The sequence below is a fragment of the Seriola lalandi genome, unplaced genomic scaffold, assembly GCF_002814215.2.
Source record: "Seriola lalandi dorsalis isolate HSWRI2012SDOR001 ecotype SW California unplaced genomic scaffold, Sedor1 jcf7180002054583, whole genome shotgun sequence".
NCBI classification, from domain to species: domain Eukaryota; kingdom Metazoa; phylum Chordata; class Actinopteri; order Carangiformes; family Carangidae; genus Seriola; species Seriola lalandi.
In genome coordinates this window covers 1356739-1377473 of record NW_019525136.1, presented here as the reverse complement: position 1 = coordinate 1377473, position 20735 = coordinate 1356739, and the positions used below count along the sequence as shown (strand labels likewise).

At 40.9% G+C, this 20735-nt stretch overlaps 1 protein-coding gene across 3 annotated transcripts in view; it reads left to right on the top strand.

Moving 5' to 3' along the window:
- Positions 1-2133: 2133 nt before the first annotated feature.
- The window catches only part of cep192 (centrosomal protein 192), a 30386-nt gene continuing 11784 nt past the window's right edge, over positions 2134-20735 (top strand). For 2 of the 3 annotated variants that reach the window (XM_087177212.1, XM_023418630.2), the window contains exons 1-34: positions 2142-2343; positions 2907-3150; positions 3568-3678; positions 4175-4314; positions 4463-4524; positions 4953-5103; positions 5246-5361; positions 7095-7184; positions 7766-7918; positions 8849-8999; positions 9161-9372; positions 9702-9824; positions 10526-10681; positions 10909-11188; positions 11263-11415; positions 11538-11602; positions 11786-12010; positions 12339-12480; positions 12566-12654; positions 12750-13040; positions 13770-14619; positions 14764-14881; positions 15144-15300; positions 15412-16105; positions 16283-16474; positions 16845-16993; positions 17172-17402; positions 17576-17701; positions 18267-18407; positions 18614-18674; positions 18821-18960; positions 19334-19426; positions 19837-19955; positions 20426-20623. In XM_087177212.1, coding sequence (XP_087033338.1) covers positions 2978-3150; positions 3568-3678; positions 4175-4314; positions 4463-4524; positions 4953-5103; positions 5246-5361; positions 7095-7184; positions 7766-7918; positions 8849-8999; positions 9161-9372; positions 9702-9824; positions 10526-10681; positions 10909-11188; positions 11263-11415; positions 11538-11602; positions 11786-12010; positions 12339-12480; positions 12566-12654; positions 12750-13040; positions 13770-14619; positions 14764-14881; positions 15144-15300; positions 15412-16105; positions 16283-16474; positions 16845-16993; positions 17172-17402; positions 17576-17701; positions 18267-18407; positions 18614-18674; positions 18821-18960; positions 19334-19426; positions 19837-19955; positions 20426-20623 — 6152 coding nt within the window. In that variant the 5' untranslated portion in view covers positions 2142-2343; positions 2907-2977. Of the gene's footprint in view, positions 2344-2906; positions 3151-3567; positions 3679-4174; positions 4315-4462; positions 4525-4952; positions 5104-5245; positions 5362-7094; positions 7185-7765; positions 7919-8848; positions 9000-9160; positions 9373-9701; positions 9825-10525; positions 10682-10908; positions 11189-11262; positions 11416-11537; positions 11603-11785; positions 12011-12338; positions 12481-12565; positions 12655-12749; positions 13041-13769; positions 14620-14763; positions 14882-15143; positions 15301-15411; positions 16106-16282; positions 16475-16844; positions 16994-17171; positions 17403-17575; positions 17702-18266; positions 18408-18613; positions 18675-18820; positions 18961-19333; positions 19427-19836; positions 19956-20425; positions 20624-20735 lie in introns of all 3 variants that reach the window. The other variant, XM_087177211.1, reaches the window with a different exon arrangement.

Here is a 20735-nt window from a genome sequence, read left to right as displayed (position 1 = left end):
ATTCATGTAGGCTGTAATCTGAGGTGCTGTTAATTGGCGATATCTGAGGCTGGTAACTTCTCTGCAGCAGAGATAAGTCTTGGTCTTCCTTTCCTGGGACGGTCCTCATGAGAGCCAGTTTCATCAGTGTTTGATGCATTTTGCAAATGGACTTGAAGACACATTCAAAGTTGTGACTGACCTTTGTGTCTTAAAGTAATAATGAATTGTCATTTCTCTTTACTTAGTTGAGCAGTTCCTGACATAATATGATTAGTACAGTTGTCCAATAGTGCTGTTTTTACTATATATAAACACTACCATGACATAACACAACACAACTGATGGTCTCAAATGCATTAAGAAGGCAAGAAAATTCACTAATCAACTCGTGACAAGGCACAGCTGTTAATTGAAAATCATTACAGGTGGCTACCTCATGAAACTTGTTGAGATTACGCTAATATTGTGCAGAACTGTCATCAACGTAAATGGTGGCTCCTTTGAGGAATCTAAATTTTTTTTTTTTTACACTTGTTTGTGTACTTCATAATTCCATATATGTTATTTCATAGTTATGATGTCCTCAGTTCTACAATGTAGAAAATAGTTCAAATAATGAAACACCTATGAATGGGTAAGTGTGTCCAAACTTTTGGTACTTCTGGTACTCCTGGTACTTCACTCAAACAGTAAAACACAAAATCAGTTATTGACACTTTTTAACGGAAATTGAAGTTATTATGAGGTGATATGATTATCTACAGACTAATTGTCAATAACATGGGGCCTGTTTTAGGAAACTGAAAAATCTGGAATAACTGTTCAGAATCAGTCCTTGTTTCCCCAGTATGGACATTTGCCCTGTACCATAGTTGATCCATGGCCTTTGAGTTGTTGTCAGATTGATTGATAACCTATCACGGCAGATACTACTTATTAAGAGATTTCCCTGTGGCAAACAGGTAAGGACACACATTCACAATATGTGTGAATAAATGGTAATTCTCTTCATTATACTTCAAAATTAGGGAAATAAGTGCTGTGTCATTTCTTTTGACAGGGAGAATTAAATTTCATTTCATGGCTCACATGCTTCTCCGTCTGTTAAAAACTGGAATGCCTGGGTTAGCAGTTCTCTCAGTGGGCAGCTGTGTGTTAACCGAGGCATTCTTGCAGCTGCTTGGCAGAACACATGCCAGAACTAGTGTTCTGGCATCTTTTACCTTATGTCCTTCTGTATGGAAGAAAAATTGTTTTGCTTTACCATTATGTGGTGTTCGGGTCAAACTGACCCCTATCAAATTTTTACTAAAAGAAAAATGATACAAGGATACATTTCAATACAATACATCAACCTGGGTTATTAATTACATCCACAAACACAATGAGACACAGAAACATAGAGCAAATATTGGAGTAGAGAGACACACAGATGGTTTAGGGTTAGAGATGTATTTTTCAGACTTTCAACTGTATTTCATCAACAGTGACTAAAACAGTGTACATTTTGTTGATGTTTTGTTTGCAATTTTTAGAGAGGTATTTTATAGCCTGTAACTAAAATAAGTTAAGTTTGGTTCTGGTGTTTTTAATGTTGTTCATCACCTGTATTTGCTTTACCCTAACCCTAACCCTCTGATCAATTGACAATATCAGTTAATAAGCATTATTCATACAACCCATGTCTTTATTATTTTTTTAATTGAAATTATAACTTTACATCAAAAAAACTGATGACACTTCCATTTTAAAATGTGATATAGCAGAGATTATTTTCAAACATTAATCATATATGCTATTTATATTGTTTGGAATTGAGATAAAGACAATATACAGTATGTTAAGGATTTTTTTGTAAATGTTTATTTCTATGTTGGCTCTTTTCCTGGGTCAACTTGACACGACTAATTCCAAATTTCAACAGCTGAATTAATTAACATTATGTCTGAAGTCTGAAAATTAGCATCCCCCTTCTTTCATTCATCAATAGGCTGTTTTCCAAAGTGTCCAAGTGTCCAGCAATCCAACAGAATGACAAGGACACTATCCAATCAGGACTGACAGTTTCGTCCCTCTCGGTTGTCTTGTCCAATCAAAGTGGTTTACATTAGTTAACTCCCGCCCTCTCGACATGACGCTCACGCGGGCTTCCTGTAGTTTCCGGGCGCTACTTGGTCCTACGAACTGTTGCACGACTTGTTTCATATGCCTCGTTTTAAGCGTTATTGAAAAAAATACGTATTCGGTAAGTTACTTCTGCAACTTAACTACGTCTTGCAACCTGTTTGTACCAATTTATTAAGAAAAAAGTCGAGTTGGATTAAAACAACGCTGTCTCGGCCCGCTTCTGGAGTATTGAATGTGAGTTGAAGTCCAACTAACGCTAACGTTTATGTTAAGATTTAATTCTCTTGACGAAATGGACTAGTATTGAAAGAATTGTGTTACAATAGCAAACAGGATTAGATAACTAGTTAACTTAGCTATGCTCTCAGTAACATGTCTTTTTGCAGCTCTCCCCTCTAACTTAATGAACGAAGACAGTGGAGTAACTGAAATTTAGAGCGTGCTGGCGAGTTTGACAAACCCACTTGTTTTTAGCAAGTAGGTTAGCTAGCGTCAAAAGTTAGCTAACCTAGCATTACTAACGTTAACTAAATGCCTAAATTAGTTATGTAGATAGGCCAAACTGTGTCGTCGCGCAACAATATACATGATAATATATATGTAAATTAGACCTTGCAAATAACTACCTTCCCTCACTGGTTCTCATAGTTTTAAGGCAGTATCATAGCTGATCATTTCTAAACAGACACACAATTCAAATAGTCCCATCCGTGCTTGTTTGCGTAAGTTTGAGTAAGTTATCGGACGAGTTCTAAATGTAACACTGACTTGCCTTGTCTCCTGTTTATTTTTCCTAGACATTACTGATGGGCTTCACCTGAACCTAACTCAAGCCACATTTGGCTGTAAACCTGCTCCATTCAAAAACATGGCAGACAGTTTTTACAAATTGGAGGATGAAGTCCTCCCCAGTTTCCTCTGCGAGTCTATGGACAGCACCAGTGGCCGTGCCACACTGGGGAATGTGACACTGGGTTCAGGCCCAGGACTGCCAGTGGCTGCCTCTACAGTGGCGAAAATTAGACCCGGGTATGACAACAGGTGGGAACTTGTTACTGCTTTGAACAGACATCACACTGACTATTTGACTAGTGTGACAGTGGATATTGAAATTATTCCAGTTTTTGATGTACATTAGCATTGAAATGCTACTAAGTATAGGAAGTGTTGATTAGCAAGATATGGACAGTAATACATTCTAAGGAAACACTGAAAGATTCTTGGAAAATATACAGTAGAGCTGCATATAGATACATGGTTGTTAAAAGGAAGTTTCTGCAGCTCTTTTTCGTTTCTGAAAATTTCCATAAAAGAAACGGGAACAACGCTGAGGATGTTCATACTGAGTCAGGATTCAACAGTTAAATTTAATTTTTGAGCACCAAAGATAATATGGAGCTGCTTAGTGTGTTAACAACCTGTTTTGTGAAAACAATGCTATGTGTTCTTGCTTTACAGAGAAGATCTTGGTGAGGTGTCATATTTGGAGGGCAAAGAGCTGTATCAGGCCAACTCACAGTCATCAGTTGTAGAACAGGCCAAATTCGCTCTCAGCTTTAAAGATGACTTGTGAGTATAAATGTGCTCTTAGATCACATTGCAGATTTATGTTTTACAAAGTTGTCAGTGAAGTATTTACCTTATGTCCTAGTTCCTAGAATTGTTTTGTATTTGCTGATTTTCCTCTGTAATAGTTGTATTTGCAGTAATTCTTTTTGCATTATTTATAGTAACACAGAAGTTTGTCACCTAAAAGCAAAAGCTATACTTAACAATACAATGTAACTATAAATTTTTCTTTTTGCGAATCAGCCTGGGTAGGTTAAATTGTTTCACTGAGTACTTTTACAGTTATGTGAATTTGGCAGAGAGGAATTCTACTGCAGTCAATCAGATTAAAAGCATGACAGCCTTATATTGAATTATTTATTTTGTATCAGGGAATTCATATTATTTTTGTGCACATTCATAATCTCAAACCATATTAATTTCTTGTTCAACCATGTTTTTCCATGTAATATCTTATCTGGCATTAATTATTTTCCTTGTGTACCCTTCATCACAGGGACAAAGCAGATGACTTCATTGCAGCCCACCGTCTTTCAGACATGCTGGTGAAGATTAATCTTGATGAAAGTGTTTCTCGAAACCAAAGCTCCATGCTGGGGCTGCCTCCCACATACTGGCCAACAGAACTTGGAACAGGTGAAAGCTCCTGCTCCTGTCTTGCTTTAGAGTGCCCATACTGTCTAGCCTGTAATACTTGATATACAGGAATAAGTAATTCTCATTATCAGAATGAAGACATATTTTTTTGGTTGATACTAGTGCGCTTTTTTGTCTCTTCTCACAGATCTGTCAACAGGGCTTCTTACACTTCCCCAGTTTGGACATAAAGATAGTACAGATGCAAAGGTACCAATCTTGGTGGCTGTTTCATACGGGTTGACAAGTTGGCCGGTATTCTATTTTTTTTAATCTGTGATAGCTCCTTTGCAGAATGGGCTGGTTTGAGTATTTCTGAAACTGCTCAGAGAGAGTATATAGGTAATACAGTTGCTTCTGGCTCATAAAACCTTGGACTACTTTATGTGTGTATTAAAAGCATAAAGCCTTGTGACCCATTTTAAGACTTAATTCACTATTTTTCAAATTTTGTTTAATTCCAGTTCACCTGTTTGGATTTAATTTACATTAAACAATTTCAAAAATCAGCCTCTTTCCCCCAGTTCTTTACAAGATGAATCTTATTTTCAAATATAGGTTGCTGTTATGGAATTTCAAACAATAATTTCCATACAAATATACCCTCTCCTATCTCCTACATTCCTTTTTTCCTGCAGTCCATACAAGCTCAGGCCTTACTAGCTACAGCTGGGGAGGACGGTGTGCAGAGTGAGGGAATGGACAGTGACCATTTCAGTGGCAGTAACTCAAGCTTCCTGGTAAATGAGAAGCTCATGTCTGTGGACAGCATGAACAGTGATATCACAGGTATGACTTTATCTATTCATCTTCTGGAACTTTTAACACTGCATTTTCTGCATCTTGATATTTCAGTTGCAGAAAATAAACATTGATTGCTGACATGTTGTCAAAGCTTGAGTCATATTATATTCATGTGTTTGATTCTCAGATGATGACACAGATTTCAACAACCTGCCTGATGATGAACTGGAGTTGTACTTCAATAAGCTGGTCCCTCCTGCTATGCAGAGAGGCAGAGTGGAAGGCCAGGAGATTCCTTCAACAGTAAGACTGTTATTATCACTATAATATATGTCTGAAGATTCTCAATCATCCAGGTCATGGTGTCAAGAGTTTTTCAAAAGCAACTGGACTTGCTTGCTGTTCATGAAGACGTTTCACCTCTCATGCGAAAGACTTCTTCTCTCAGGAAGATGTCAGCAGCAATAGTCTGGCCTTGGACTGTGCCATGTATGATGACCTCAACATTGACAGACATGTAATACCCACACACAGAGATCAATATTTATTCATTGCTTCTTACCACCCACTGGATCACAAGCTGGGGGTTATCAGAACCCTACATCAGGCTGAGAACGTGCACACAAGGACAGAGGGGAAGGAGAAGGAACAAAAACACAAATGTTTAGTTACCCAAACTGGGCCTTCGCCAAAACCACAAAAAAATACAGAACTAACGAGAGGAAAAAAAACAATAAACAGAACAATGTTGTAATTCCTTATGTTGCTGGAATATCTCAAAAACAAATGGGCTTCTTTAAAAAACACTGAATCCCTGTGCATTTCAAACCCATTAACACTTGGGCAGAAGCTTGTCCACCCTAGGAACAAAACTACCAGGCATAAGGAGAGCAATGTATTGTAAGTGGTTAAATGCAGGGAAGAATGAACAGACCTTTGTGGAAACATTGGGGGAATTGAACAATTGCTTCAAGCGCATGGCACATCACAATAGAGCCATTTCCTCAGGTCAGGACTCTGCAGACCACCTACATCTGAAGGGCAACAGACACTCATTTGAGGACAGCGATGCACACCACTTATCAGCCACTTACAATGCATTCATGGGATCCCTCCCAAGGCAACTTAACACCCATCCATACCATGACCCAGGTGACATTAACGACTCACATGATGGCCGGGTGGGTCAGCAACTCTCCTTAAGGACCCTCAAGGTGTTAACGACCCCACAAGAAGTTAAATGCCTTGATCATGTTTCCCCACTAGCCAGCTAGAACTGAAGAAGCGTTTCTAATGAGGTGAAATATCTTCAAGAACCTATAGCAAATCCAGTTGCCTTCAAATTTGGTACAAACATTCACCCAGACTCAAGGATGTACTGATTAGATTTCTGTGGTCAAAGGTCAATATCACTGTGACCTCTCATCTGTCCCATTCCTGTGAATGAGATATCTCAGAACATGTAATGGAATTTCAAAACATCTGGCACAAGTCCACTTAGACTCAAGGATGAATTGATTAGAATTTGGTGGTCAAAGGTCGAGGTCACCATGACCTCACAAAACACGTTTTTGACTTAAGAATTCCTAAACACATAAAACACATTTATTTCCAAAGTTGTCAGAGGTCAACTTCAATCTTCTGCAAAAACACTTTTGGCCATTATTAAATGCTGTAATTCAGGAACAGAAGGGGGGTTTGTGACTATTTCTCGCAGCTTGGTTGGTGGAGGCACACAAGCACAAGGCGATAATTCTAGTTAACTTTTTTTCATGTTGTTGAGCCAAATTCAGCAAACAAAAGAGCTCTTCTTCTTACTATCAGGAGGTCGCCATCATGTTTTCTTCTGCACATATGTGGAATGTATCAATGTGTGTACCCATGAATGTGTATCAGTAGAAGCGCGTCCATTTCTGCATCTGCAATCTGTGTCTGTTTAAGGGCAAGTGGAAACCATAAAATGGCCTTTACACTAAACCACCAGTTTAATTTAAAGTACCTTTTCAACTGTCATTTACTGAATCTCTTGTTCATAGGGACTGCCTGGTGCTGCTGATGACCTATCAAACATACGTTCTGCAGAACCAGAACAATATAGACACCAGTTCCTTGATCACTATGATCAGGTAAGCACACTTACTCACGTCAAGTCTTTGTGGCTGAGTGTAGAGGATGAATTCAGTCGTCTCACAGCCTGAAGAAAGAAACTGCTCCAAAGTTTGGTGGAATGGCAGCGATATTTCTTTATTGCTTCTTTCATTCATCCAACCTTTATTTAAATCTCAAAGAATCATTGAGACTTAAACAAAGAATCATTTTCAGTGATGCCAAGAGTACACTTAAAACATGATAAATACACACATAAAATAATTAATTACAAAAACAAACAGCAGAACACAGTTAAATGGTTACATTCAGTAGTTGGTGATCATGGGTTTAAACTGACTGATAGGCACAGTTGTGTTTAGTCTTAATTTGTGTTGTAAAATATTCTGTGTGTGTGCAGCACATTAACTAAAAGCAGGTTTGCCAGATGGCAGCAGGGTGAACAGGGTGTGGCTGGGATGATAATTGTCTTTAAGTATCCTTTGAACTCAACGCAGAGACCTCAACTAAGCCTTTAATTGTTTCCATCAAATAATGTTCTATTTCTTTGTGGGGTTTTTTTTTGTAATGTTTTGCTATGTCTTGTTTAACATTTCTTCAGGAGGACTTCAGGATGCCTGATGTGCGTCTGGCTGCTACAGGTATGGACTCCTGTCCTGCCAGTGATGAGGACACTGAGGATGAGCTGGAGTCTGCCAGAAGGAACAGCAATGCTATCAGGACACGGCTGCTGCCAAGCACCTCCAGACAACTGGTCAGAAATAGAAAACAGAATTGTTAAAAAATTTTTGGCTAGACTGCAACAGTGGGGCAATGAAATTAAAATGTCACTGAGTGCCGAAGGTACACCATTGGTTGGACAGACAAGTGTTTCCCCACTGTCCGTTGCTATAAACGGGTGAAAAGCTAGTTCTCTGTAAAGTGAACCTCTAGGACAAACCTTAGCTACTTTCTGTAGAAGAGATGTCAGTCATGCCCTGTGAGTGCAAGGTCGGGCTTTTCCCTTTGCAGGCACACCTCTCTGTGCCTCTCATTCAATTGACACAGTAGCTGACATAGATGTGATCAACCTTCTGACTTTCTCTCTGAGTGATCATTTTATAAGTAAATTTAGTTGAAATCACAGTACAGCGGTTGACTTTAACTTGCGTATATGATGATTTTATCAGACAACTCGCGGTTATAAAATCAGGTTTTTAGCAGCAGATTGGGTGTGACTGCTGGTTAACATGAAGACATAATGGGCAACGTTTCAGTCACAATTTAAAACTTGTTCTGTTGCCTGACAACAGAAACAGAAAAACATGTACATGAGAACAGCTTTACTGTGAATTCATCTGTATTAAAACACTGTATATGTGAGCACACAGAGGAGGAGAGAAACAAACAGATAAAGGGCTGAAACCTTCTGACACTGGGCAGAATGAAAATGCGATGCAATGATGAAATAAATATGCCAGTTAGCACATTATGTCATCTAGTGACATTTACTGACTTTTCGTGCCATATCCATTGAAAGTAGTTATTTACAGCAGTTCACAACAAAACTCTGATATAATTAGCAGTATATAGTAAATCCAGTGTCTAGTAGCTTTATCATTCTTACCAAAATGTGCTGTACAACAAAGTTTTGCTTTATGCATCTAATGTTTTTATGTGTCTGTTTATCAACACATTGGTACAGGTTGGAGAGAGTAATCGTCCCAGTTTCAGGCCGGGTTTAGAGGGAGGCAGTTCTGATGATGAGTCTTTCAGTGGCCGCAGTGGTCCATCTGCGTCTGGCATCGAACACAGACGATCAGCTGAGGGACAAGTCATCAACCCGCCTGTCACAGGTGTAATATCTCTTTCACTGTCATTGTTTTCTTTTCGGATCTCTGGCTGGTTTTTCTGCATCATTGATGTTTCAAAATGAAGGCATAATAAAACTTGATAGTTGAAGTAGAGGGAACATTAACTTACCGCCTGTTTGTTTTGTGTCATTGTGTAACTCCAGGAGATGGAGGAGATGGGAGCAGTGGGAGCGAGGAAAGCGGAAATTATGGGGGCGTCTCGACCATCCCTCTTCCAACGAGTAACGTCCAGACCACTTATGATGTCCTGCGTGGGCTGGGGATTGTGGGTAGTAGTGCTGTTGGTGAAGATGAAGAGGGTGAGCTGAGTAATCTGGCAGGGCATGGAAGGAACAGCGTTTCCAGACATGCTGAGGTGAGAGTAAGGCTCACTCCGAGCACTAATCCTGGGAACTTTAAATATTTCTACATTCAACAAGTGAGCAACAGTGTTGCTTCCTTCAATATATAATTGTGTTAAGTGCACAGTATAGGCTAAATTGTAAACACCATTGCTGGTTATAAAACTGTGGAACAAAGATGAATTTTTCTTGACTAGAACATGACACTTCTATATTTTTTTTAACCATGCTTGTGCAAACTCTTTATAGTGATGATTTTAATGGCACATTGTTACATTCTATAGTTTTTTATACCTTAAGAGTTTTTTGGATCTGGTGCTAGATTTTATATGTCGTTTTGCAGATGGGTGATCGTGTGGGTCCTGTAGGAACAGGGGAGGCCACCTTCTCTCTGGGGGCATCATTGGGAACTCAGAGGCTTTCTCCCGTGAACTGGAGCATGGTGCTGGACCGACAGGAGGCACTGGTGAGTACAGACATACAAGTGTGATGTAACTGTAACTGACCAACTGGTCAGTCATAGTAATCAGATTATGCAATTACAAAACCAACATAAATTGTCTTAGTTAGGTGTTTGGCCGCCACGTGCCACCAGAACAGCGTCAGTGCACCTTGGCATTGATTCTAAAAGTCTCTGAACTCTACTGGAGGGATGAACCATTCTTGTTTTCATGATGATGGTTGGTGGAGAGCTCATTAGTCCAAAATCTCCCAGAGGCGTCTAATTGGGTTGAGTTCTTGTGACTGAAGGCGACAGCATATTATTCACATAATTTTCATACTCATCAAACCATTCAGTGACCCCTCGTGTCGTTTGGTTTGGGGCATTATCCTCCTGTTTCTCCACTCGTTTTTCAGGTTTTTCCTTTAATTTGTCACCCGTCTGTATTCATTTTTATAATGTAGTTTAATATTCTAGTGCATTTAAATGAAATCTGTTTAGTATGTAACAGCCACTGTTGCAACAGGCGTCTGTCAACATTTTGTAGTTGGTTTCGATATTAAGGACAAAAGTAAGAGATTGTAGCAAAACTAACCAATCAATGGGTGAGCTAGGTGTTTGTCATTCAGAGGTTAGAATTGGGATCTAAAAAAAAAAAATGAATTCAATATATTCATATCATTTTAATTGATGTGGACATCAATGTGGTTCTGACCGTATCCCAGGATGCTATGGAAAGCACAGAGCCTGGGTCCACTGTTGACCGACTGTTGGACTCAGTCTACCTGAGGAGTGGAGCTGGACTCAGAAGACCTCAGGACTTAACAAACCCAGCTGTCTCCCACCTTCAAGGAACCCAAGGAAGCTTCCACCTGTCCCAGGTACAAGAGTAACAGGGAACTGGGTCAAAGTAAGATTGAGTCTCCAACAGCATGTCGTATTGACTAGACCTCATCAACCTTCTGAGTGTAGCTCCATTCTGAAGTCCTTGCTGAATGACATGAACATTAAAACATTTTAAAATGAGTTTGAGAAGTAAGACAAATGTATTAGTACTAGTTGTAATGGTGATGCAGCTCTGCATACCTTTTTGTCTACCTTCCCTCAGGTGCTGCTCCCAGACTGTGATGATGATGAGGATGATGATGATGGTCACAGTGGAGTAGATGAACCTGATGGCGCAAGATCCTCCTTGGGCTTCAGGGGCGGGCCCTGTGGTAATGTGACTGCTGCAGATGCCTCAGGCAGCACCAGTGAGGATGACACACATCCTCTTTCCACCTCCCTGGAACCCAAGTATTTCTCCCAGAGCTTCCACCAGGAGCAAGAAGATTCAGATGATGTGTGGAACCATTGCCCAGACAACATAGAGCTGGAGTTTCAACAAGGTAGGCTGCCTTTTTTTATTTTTATTATATTTGTGCATGATGTAATATTTTAACAACATTGCTTGTCTCTTCAGCTGCCAGTGCCACTCATGGTGTGGTGTACCAGAATGAAGAGGGGCAGTGGGTGACAGACCTGGCATATTACTCCTCCTTTGAGAAAGAGGTTGATGGGAAGACATCAGAGAATGCTGGTGGCAATTTTCAGACTGAAGACTTCGTTAATGCCGGTACGTACAAAGTCCAGAGCTCTGTTGTAATACAAGGAGATTGTTGTACTGTAATGTTTTGTTGTTTGTGCAAAATACATTTATTGAATTGAGAATTTTGGCCCCTTTTTCCCCCATCACAGGTGTTGCTTTGGAAAAGATAGTTAAAGATCAAGTGGAGTTTGAAAAAGAGCACCAGTTCATGCAGGTATACATATACATAAGCTTATGTTGCTCCCTTCAATCCAAAGTGCACTGGCCTATATTTTTAATTTATGAAATAAACATATATGAATGAATGATTTCTAGTGTGTTTTCCATATTATAAGATAACTCACTAACAAACTTGTAAAGCACAGCGTCTTATGGTTTGTTGTTGCTGTTCACATAGGAGGAGAAGATTGAACCGGCCAGCAGCAACTGCACCTTCCAGAGTGACTCATCTTGGAAGGTCCCCACCAACAGCCACATCCTGATGAGGGATTCCCAGGTTTCCTCAGAGTTTAAACAGGGGGACCAGAGCTACCTGCGGCTCTCCTTAGGGCAGTTCTTCGAACAACGCTCTGAAGCCCTGGGCTGTTTAGGCAGCACTGGTGATCTGGATGGAGTTAAACGGGTCGGTGGATCTTCTTTCTTGGTTTGTTACTGAGATAGAACATGTACTTTCTCTCAGTCTGTTAAGAGTTCTGTTCTTCATACATAAAGTTTCAACATTGATGTATAATTGGTGTCTGATCACTGCAGCTACCAAGGTCTTTTTCTTTAGCAAGAGAGACTCAAGAAATAATCATGGTGTGGCTGAGGTAAAATCGTATTTCAGCAAATTTTTTTAGTCAAGTTATTGTTGAATCTAATAATGTAGAGTTGAGGTTGCAGTAACTTGTCCCGTTTAACCCTCTGGGAGGGAACTTTAAAGTGTGTTAAAAGCTTTTTTTGTTCTCTAGCCATCCTTTGGCTACATCATTACCTCTCCAGAGAAGAGGGAACCATTTGCCCTCATTCACCCCTCAGAGTTCTCAGCTGGAGTCAAATCTCCTCACAATGACACCACGGAACTCAGTGAAGCAGACAAAACACTAAACCCAGGTGTGTTGCGGCTCATACAGCAGTACCTGGTCTTGTATGCATTGTTGTTTATTGTTTATTTATTTTCATGATCATCTCCTTCCAGAGGACCTAGACAAAACTCTAGAGGCGCCAGGTGAAAGGATGTCACCAAAAGGTGATATTGATCCAGAATGCAGTGAACAGGAGGTACAGGTATGTTTTTGATATGTTAGTACTTGAATGTCTCTATGTAGGATTACGTGCACAATTTCATGGATTTCTGACATAAAATTACTTTACCTCTTCAGGACCATACTGTTAACGTGGCACTACCTGACCACAGTGAGGGCTCTGGCTCTGAGTCAAGCTTAGGCAGCCAACTCTACGTCGCCTCAGACAATAACAGCAGTCATCTGATGCTGAGTATCAGCACGATTGCGTCAGCCATTGCCGATGCATCCATCAGCACTGACCCGTCGCAGCTGGCTGCCATGATCATGGAGCTCTCCAAGAGAAGCAAGGCAAGGAATCAACCCACGTCTGCTGGACCTGTTGAACCTGATGTTTGCAGCACAGAGGAGCCACATTCAACTGAGCATGTGAGGCTTTTAATGTTTTTTTGTTTTATTTCAAATATTACTCATATTTAACAGTATGTATTTGAGTCAGTCATTTCCATGCACAGCAAAAGAGTTAGACTTAATTTTCTGGTTTTGTAACAAACCATGATCAAATAGTTTTAACCTAGAACTTGTGCTCAAATCCCAGCATGCTGTTCTGTGAAATAAATAGATTCTTTTCCAAGCTTTTATTAAAAAGGTATCACTAACAAACTCAAAAATATGTTAATTCCTTGTATACAATCCTTCTGTTGAACTTAACAATGAAATGTTCTCTTTGTGGTGACTGAAGTAAAATACTTCAATTATTATCTGTAATTATGAAGTAGGAATCTGCCATATGAAATAACTTTTCAGTAGGGCTGAAAAGTTTAAAATCAAAATATTATCAAAATATCAAAATCGCAGCCATAAATGAAGCATTGTGGTGCTACAAATAGTATTCTCCAGATGTAAGGAAGCCTGCTTGTTGAGTACAAGAACCAACCAAAATCACATCATCATTTTTGTATTTTTCAATGAAAATGAAAAGCAAAAAATTGACTATTCCAACTGAAATTCACATCGTAATGACAATATCTGCCAGAATAATTTCTCTAGTATATAATTCAGCCCTACTTGTAATCAATGAAAATGTAACTTCTTTACATGTTCATCTTAAAAATCAACATTTAATATGAAAAAAATCCCTGCTCTGCATCTACATAGATCCAAGATCAGAGTGCCATGTTGGACACACTCCAGAGAAGCACCTGTGTTGGAGAGCTGAGTGCATTTGACATTGAGAAATACCTGAAAAATACTGAAGTATCTAACGTCAGTGATGCGTCCGTGGCACATACTACCTTTGACTTGACAAGCTGGGCTGACAACCTCATCAGGAACCCTCAGACAGGACCCCCTGAGGAACAGAGGAGATCATCTCCGCAAGTGGACAGTGAGACTCAAAAGATGCCCATAAGTACAAAAACTGAGGAGAGAGACAGGAGAGGAAAGACGACGTTAAACACTAGCTCATCGGCATCATCACCAGGTAATAAGGGGGAAACAAAAAGGAGCTTGATTCCTTGTCCTCGTTCATCTGCTAGCTCTGCCAGAAGGTCTGTGGGATCAGGCCAATCTTCTACACACAAGGCTCCTGCAGACAAAATGGCAGCTTGCGATAACACCAAGACTTCTAGTTCCAAAGGCAGGACCCCCACAGAAAATGGAGTCAAACCAGAAGAACTAAACCCACAAATGTCCAACAATACTAGGTCTTCATTAGAAGAACCACCACAAAAGACGGACAACGTCTCTGCTGCCTCACCTGACTTGCCCAGAACCTCCCCAGGATGGAGGAAAGGGCAGTCATGCCTGCCTTGCCTAAAAGGTTACTCTCCCCCGACTCAGAGGGTGAGGACTGCAGGCCAGCAGAAGCAGGACAGACCCAGTTATTCTCCGGAGAAAAAACCACCACCCAGAAATATCGTGGCTGCTCCACTACCATGTAGCTCTGTGGAGAAGCACGTTGGCTCCTCCTTCCAGAACATCCGTTCTCCACTGGACCCTGCATCTGGTGAGTAAAAACCAGAAATATGGCTGTTGTCTGTTCTGTTTGTGTCATTCACACAACTAGGAATCAGTAGCAGACACAAGGGAGGTATTTCCCCTGTTAGACATCCTCATGAACCTGAATGTTAACATTAACTTTGTTTCTCAGAACTCCCGAAGGGTTTTTCAGAGCCTTGTGTGGAGGAGACGCAGTGTAACTTCAGACCGTCCACTTCTCCACTCACCCACTCTTCGCCAAGCCAGACCTCAATTCCCAGTGCTGATTGGTATTGTATCACATGTGGTTTCTACAGATCGTATTAAATATTAATAATTATCATTAAATAGTTATCTTTTTTGGCTTCCTATAAATTCAACCCACAATAATTAAATAATTACTAGACAAGAATGGAGCTGCCACATTATTCTTGAATAATTACTTGGTTGTCTAGTCTGGTTTAATTTATGTTGTTTAGCAGATGCTTATCACTGACAGATCTCAGTCAGTCATTATTAATGTATTACTTTGCCTCTGTGTTGGCTTCCCAGCATGGTGTCGCCTTCTTCGTCCAGTGGAGGTCTGGCAGACAAACGTCCAGGTCTTGACTGCTCTCCTCAGTCTACCTGCTCCAGTCCTAGTCTCAGCAGGCTCACATACATCTCAATGAATGATGGCACTGTCATTCCTACACCTGAGAGACAAAAGGTAACATAGCACTAATCTGGGTTACAAAGTGTTTCTTTCTTTTGTATTAAAACTTTCTACAAGTTCCTTACACGCACTTCGCCTTGCCTTTAATTTTTTTTCCCTCCACAGAACAATTGTACCATGGCACTGAGCACCACCATCATCAGATTCAGTCCAACTCCACCTGTGGAACCAGATGCACAGTCTAACCTCATTATTCCTTGCCTTCCTAAAAGCCTGGACCATGTGCAACCACAGCACTCTAAAAGTCTGGACCCACTACCAGCACCGCAGTGTAAAAGCCCAGAGGCCTCACGCAGTGGTTCTGCTCTGAGCTGTACTCGCAGTCAGAGTGAATGTAACTACCACTGTCCTGGGGACAGGACAAGCAATCTTTCAGCAGGTTGCCAGACCCACAAGCGCCTCTCTGAATCCAACGTGAGGCAGCTGACTAAAGTGGACTCTGGCTATTGTAGCAATCTGAACATTCAGCAAACTAGAAGCACCACAGCTCCTCAGAGCTCCCAGCAATGGGGAGCTGCTAGCTCAGTCTCATCATCTGTGTATGCTGGTGGCCTTGGCATGCCTCCATCCTACTCATCAGAGGAACTTCACTACGTGCCCATCCCCAGCTTTAAGCCCCAGTGTGCTGCTGGCCAGATGGACCTTCCCCATCAGGGAGATGTGCAGTCACTCTTCACTGGACGCTCTCTCTACAACTCCCAGCTGGCTCAGCAGTATTTAGGATCTGAAGCTCCATCACATCCTAGTGCTTATCACGTGGGAACAACAGGAAATGGTCTCTACAGTGTGTCCTCTACAGGTATGACTTCTTATTTTAACCACTTTTGAATAAAATTGCTGAGCTATGTCTGAAAAAACGATAAAATATAAAATATCAAGAAATAATATTACTTATTACACATCAACTTACCAGCATACTGATTAAACTCATGGAATACACTTGTTTAACTGATTCTGCCTCCGGTCACTTTTTCAGGCACACCCAACAGTGATCTAACTGTGAGACACATCCATCCCACGTCTGGTCCCCTGGGAATCTCGGGGGCTGCTAGCTCTCATCACCTCCCCAGACCCCATCAGAACCAACAGGACCTGGGTATGAGGGGGAAACTCTACAGTCAATATGATGAGGAGCCTCTGGCGGGATGTGGTCTTGAGGAACTGAGAGGTAGCAATGGTCTTGGTGTTTATGAGAAGTTAACAATTTCAATATATTATGTGCATTCTTGATATTAGAAAAACTGAGAAGACTTTTGAACGGTAGTGAGTTTAGACTGTTGTTGTTTTGTTTCTATTCATCACACCTTAACTAATTGTATCTGTTGGCAACAGTCTGTTAAAGAGGTAGATAATCATTTTCTTGTGCATAGGAGAAAATTGCAACAAACAATTTAACTCTGAATTTCTACTTACTGCAATCAATTATAATGTTCAAGTCTTTGCATCTCATTATCTTCGTTTGCTGCAAGAACATTACTTAGCTTTTTCTCTGCATGGAGGAGCAGCATCAGTGTTCCACATTCTGCTTTCATCCTCAGGCCAAGTGGTTGTACCAGGGGAGCTGCGCTTCCCTCATGCCTGCTGTGTAGGCATCGCCTCACAGACCTCACTCAGCCTCTTCAACCCCTCTGAGAGATGGCAGCAAGTGTCAATCACTGTCACCAGCCTGGCTATTGATGGAGAGAAGGTGAGCAGAGGGCACAGAGGTGTTCGTGGTGACTAGTTCTGTGCAGTATCAAAGCACGTCATCGAAACTGTGTCCAAAACCCTGAAATGTCAAAATGTGAAGTAAAAACTGACTCAAAACTGATTGATCAAACCAGGTGACAATACACTGAATTTGTCTTCAATGCCAATTCCTACAGGTGGACAGCTTGCCTTATCAGTGGCTGATAGTGAAGAACAAGACCATCATTGGGCCGAAGAGTACAGAAGAGCAGAAGGTGTTGTTCATACCTCCGCAGGCTGGTGTCTACCAGTGCGTCCTCACTGTTTGCTCCTGGCCTGCGTCTGCTGAGACAGAGGTGGCTTCCAGGGCTAATATCTTTGCTAAAAGGGTGATGCTGGTTGCCATAGCAGAGAATCCTGCACTAGAGGTGAGGGCTTCCTGTTGGAGAACACACTGAGATTCATGTACAGAGGTGGGGTTTTTGAGATAATGTAGATGTGTCACTGCCTGTTCCCTGCTTTACTGAATGATTCATGAATTAAATTAAATATGTTCCATGTATCTCTGAGATAGCGTCTCTAATTCATTTTTGATTCTCAGGTTGAAGCAAGCAAATCTGGATATTTGGATTTTGGAGACCTTCCAGGAGGCAGTGCCAAAGCTCTTCCTCTCAAACTGCTCAACAGGACTCATGCCACAGTACCCATCCGCCTGGTCATTAGTGCAGTGAGTCAACACTACAGTTCCACATATTCTAAAACCACTTACTACCACACACATACTATCGACAACAGTGATGCAGTGACCTCCAGTGGCAGCTGTGTGGACCTACACAGTTTCAAGACAACACAGTGTAAAGGCTAGAACACTCATTTAAATGCAACATCTGAGAGTTAAGCAGCTGGATTTTGGTTTAAGATGCCTTGTGACCTTTGGCATAAAACAAAGCTTAAGTTTATCCCAGTGTTTAAACATCTGACCTAATAACAGAGCAAAAGCTGAGTCTGAGTTTTATCACTGTTTTGACATCATGAAATATGAGCAAAATATTTTTGGGTGATTTCCTCCTATAATGGCAATTTTTAAGTCAACATTAAAAGTTATTAAAAAGTAATTTGATGCAATATGTTGCAAATCCAACATAAATATGGTCTTTATACTTCATCTCTATTAAATGAAATTGCTTTTTAAAAACTCATGCTTTGTTTGTCAGTGCAATGCTGCAAAAACACAGTAGTGGCAACAATAAACTGTATCAAAGTGGTTCACATTCTACGTCTTATTCCTTTAGAACGCTACAGCGTGGCGATGCTTCAACTTTTCCAAGCACCCTGGTACCATGACATCTGAAGCAACGCAGCAGGCTGGACACATGACCCCAGTGTCCTCTCCCTCGGTGATGAATCACGTGATGCACGCCAGCTACGGAGAGGTTAGTCGCCAAAATCATTGCAAATCATTGTAGTCATTATGTATTTGTTTCATGCTACATCTTTTTGTTTCACATTTCCTGTGAAGATTGCTGAGGTAACATTAAGATATTATGGGTAAAACAGTTTCCAGACTGATTATCTATCCCACCTGAGGCGCTAAACTGGTGTCACTGCTCACATGATCAATTTTACTTTTTTCCCTCAGAATCCAGCAAGCTTCATGGTCTGGGTGCACTTCAAGGCCCCTCAGAAGTACAGCTTTTCAGGTAATCAACATTGACTCAATGCTTAAATAACACTTGATGTGTTAACTACTTAATAGGTCACTGAACCTATAATGATCTATGAATTATTAGACCTTTTGATTTTCCTTGATTTAAATGAAATCATAAAATGTGCTTGTGCTTGTCAGGGGAGCTTGGTCCGGCTGATGAGTACGTTGCTCGGGTGGACATTGAACTGGACTCTCCTGGTCCGAGTCATGTGATTTGGAGTATTCCCATCAGGGCCAGGTCTGGAACTGCAAGGGTCCATGCTCCTAAAGACCTGCAGGTAGTCAAGCTGCCATAGGCTGTTTTTAGACTGTAATGTATTGTGCAGAGCTACACTACCAAAGACATGACAGACATTAATACATTGTAAGTCTTGTGACAATTTTTTAGCAAAGAGATAAACCAGCTTGTACTGAATTTGCCAATTTAATTTAACTAAAAATCATTGTACCAGCATGAGGTGTAGTTAAAGAGGATTGACTGTGTTAAAAGAAAGAAGATAAAAGAAAAGATTGGTCTCATAAAGAATCACACACAGTGATCATTCTGATTATAAATGACCAACTTTAACAATGAAGCTAATCACTTCAGATTTCTGTGTTAAGAGTGAGAGTCTTTGCAGGTTGACCAATGTCTGTGTGTCTTCTGTCTAGACCGTCAGCCTGTCTGCTCCACTGGGTAAATCTAGTCAACAGACGCTGCCATTAAAGAATGCTGGAAACATTGACGTGCAGCTGAAACTCAAGGTAAATCTGACATTTACTTTCCTTATTAGATGTGGGGTTTGGGTAAGCCTCTGTGACATTTTGGGCTCAGACTGTGGCACATACAGTGTGGCTTCATTCATATTCTGTTTTTCTTGTTTTTTTTCTTTTTGTCTTCTTTCACTTGCCTCTGTTGTTCATTCTCTTTCTAACTTTGTGTCTTGTGTTTATTCTTGCCTCTTCCTCAATTCCCCCTTTTTCTGTTTTGACCCCCCCCACCCCCCCGTCTTGCTTCACCTACCACCCTCTCTGCATTGCATCTCTCATCCATCTGTTTTCCATCTTTTACTCCTTGTTGCCTTCTCAATATTCAACCCACTGTTCCTACTTTTGCCCTCTGCTTTTCACTTCTGTTTCCTCTCATTTTCTCTCTTTCATTCCTCTGTGTACAGAGCAGTGACGCCGAGGACAGTTTCTCTGTGACACCTGATGAACTGCTCCTAAGAAAAGGAGAGGAGCAAGGGATCATTGTGTCCTTCAAAGCACAGGGCAACAGGAAATGCAGAGAAAGGTATACAGACAGTCATTACATTTCCATGCACTTCAGATGATGTATTTGGTTTTCTGGAGTAACCATATTAAGTCCTGTAAACAAGAAGTAACAGTTTCATCCACTCCATAACTGGGTTAGAGCATTAGAGAAACCAGGATGACCCAACTAGATATCTGCTGGAGGAACCTGACATTTTGGTCACCTGTACGGGTAACCAGGTTTCTAGACTTGGATAGGATAGGGCATAAAATGGATGAATGACGAGCACCTACAAAATGTGGGGTGTTTTTTGGCATTAAGTGATATCTGATACTGTTTTTCCATATGAAACCATGGCTTAAGAGTTTCAGTATCCTGGCTTTCAGGTTGAATCTAGTCTTCCTTTGGATAAAGTTTTGGATTGAATCCTTGAATATCACAAAATAGGTCACATGTTCAGTGGCCGTCTAAATTCACTCATTGGAATTAACATTGTCGTTATGTTACAGCCTTCTCACCATTTTGGTGTTGCCGTCAGGCCCTCAGTATGAGGTAACCCTGAAAGGAGAAGTTGTCCCTGAAGACTCTGGGAAACCTGCTGTTCCCTCTGCTGCTGTCTTAGGCTGTGGTCTGGCCAAAGACATTCCCCCGATTCTCTCCAATAAACAGTTCATAGCTTGGGGAGGAGTCACTCTGGGACGAGCTGTGTAAGCAACTTTTCAGTTTTTCATTAATTTCACTCTTACTTGGTTACAGAAAAAACACTCTAGGTATCAGTTATTCATTGGAAAGTAATCAATAAAAAAATTCAAGGCCCAA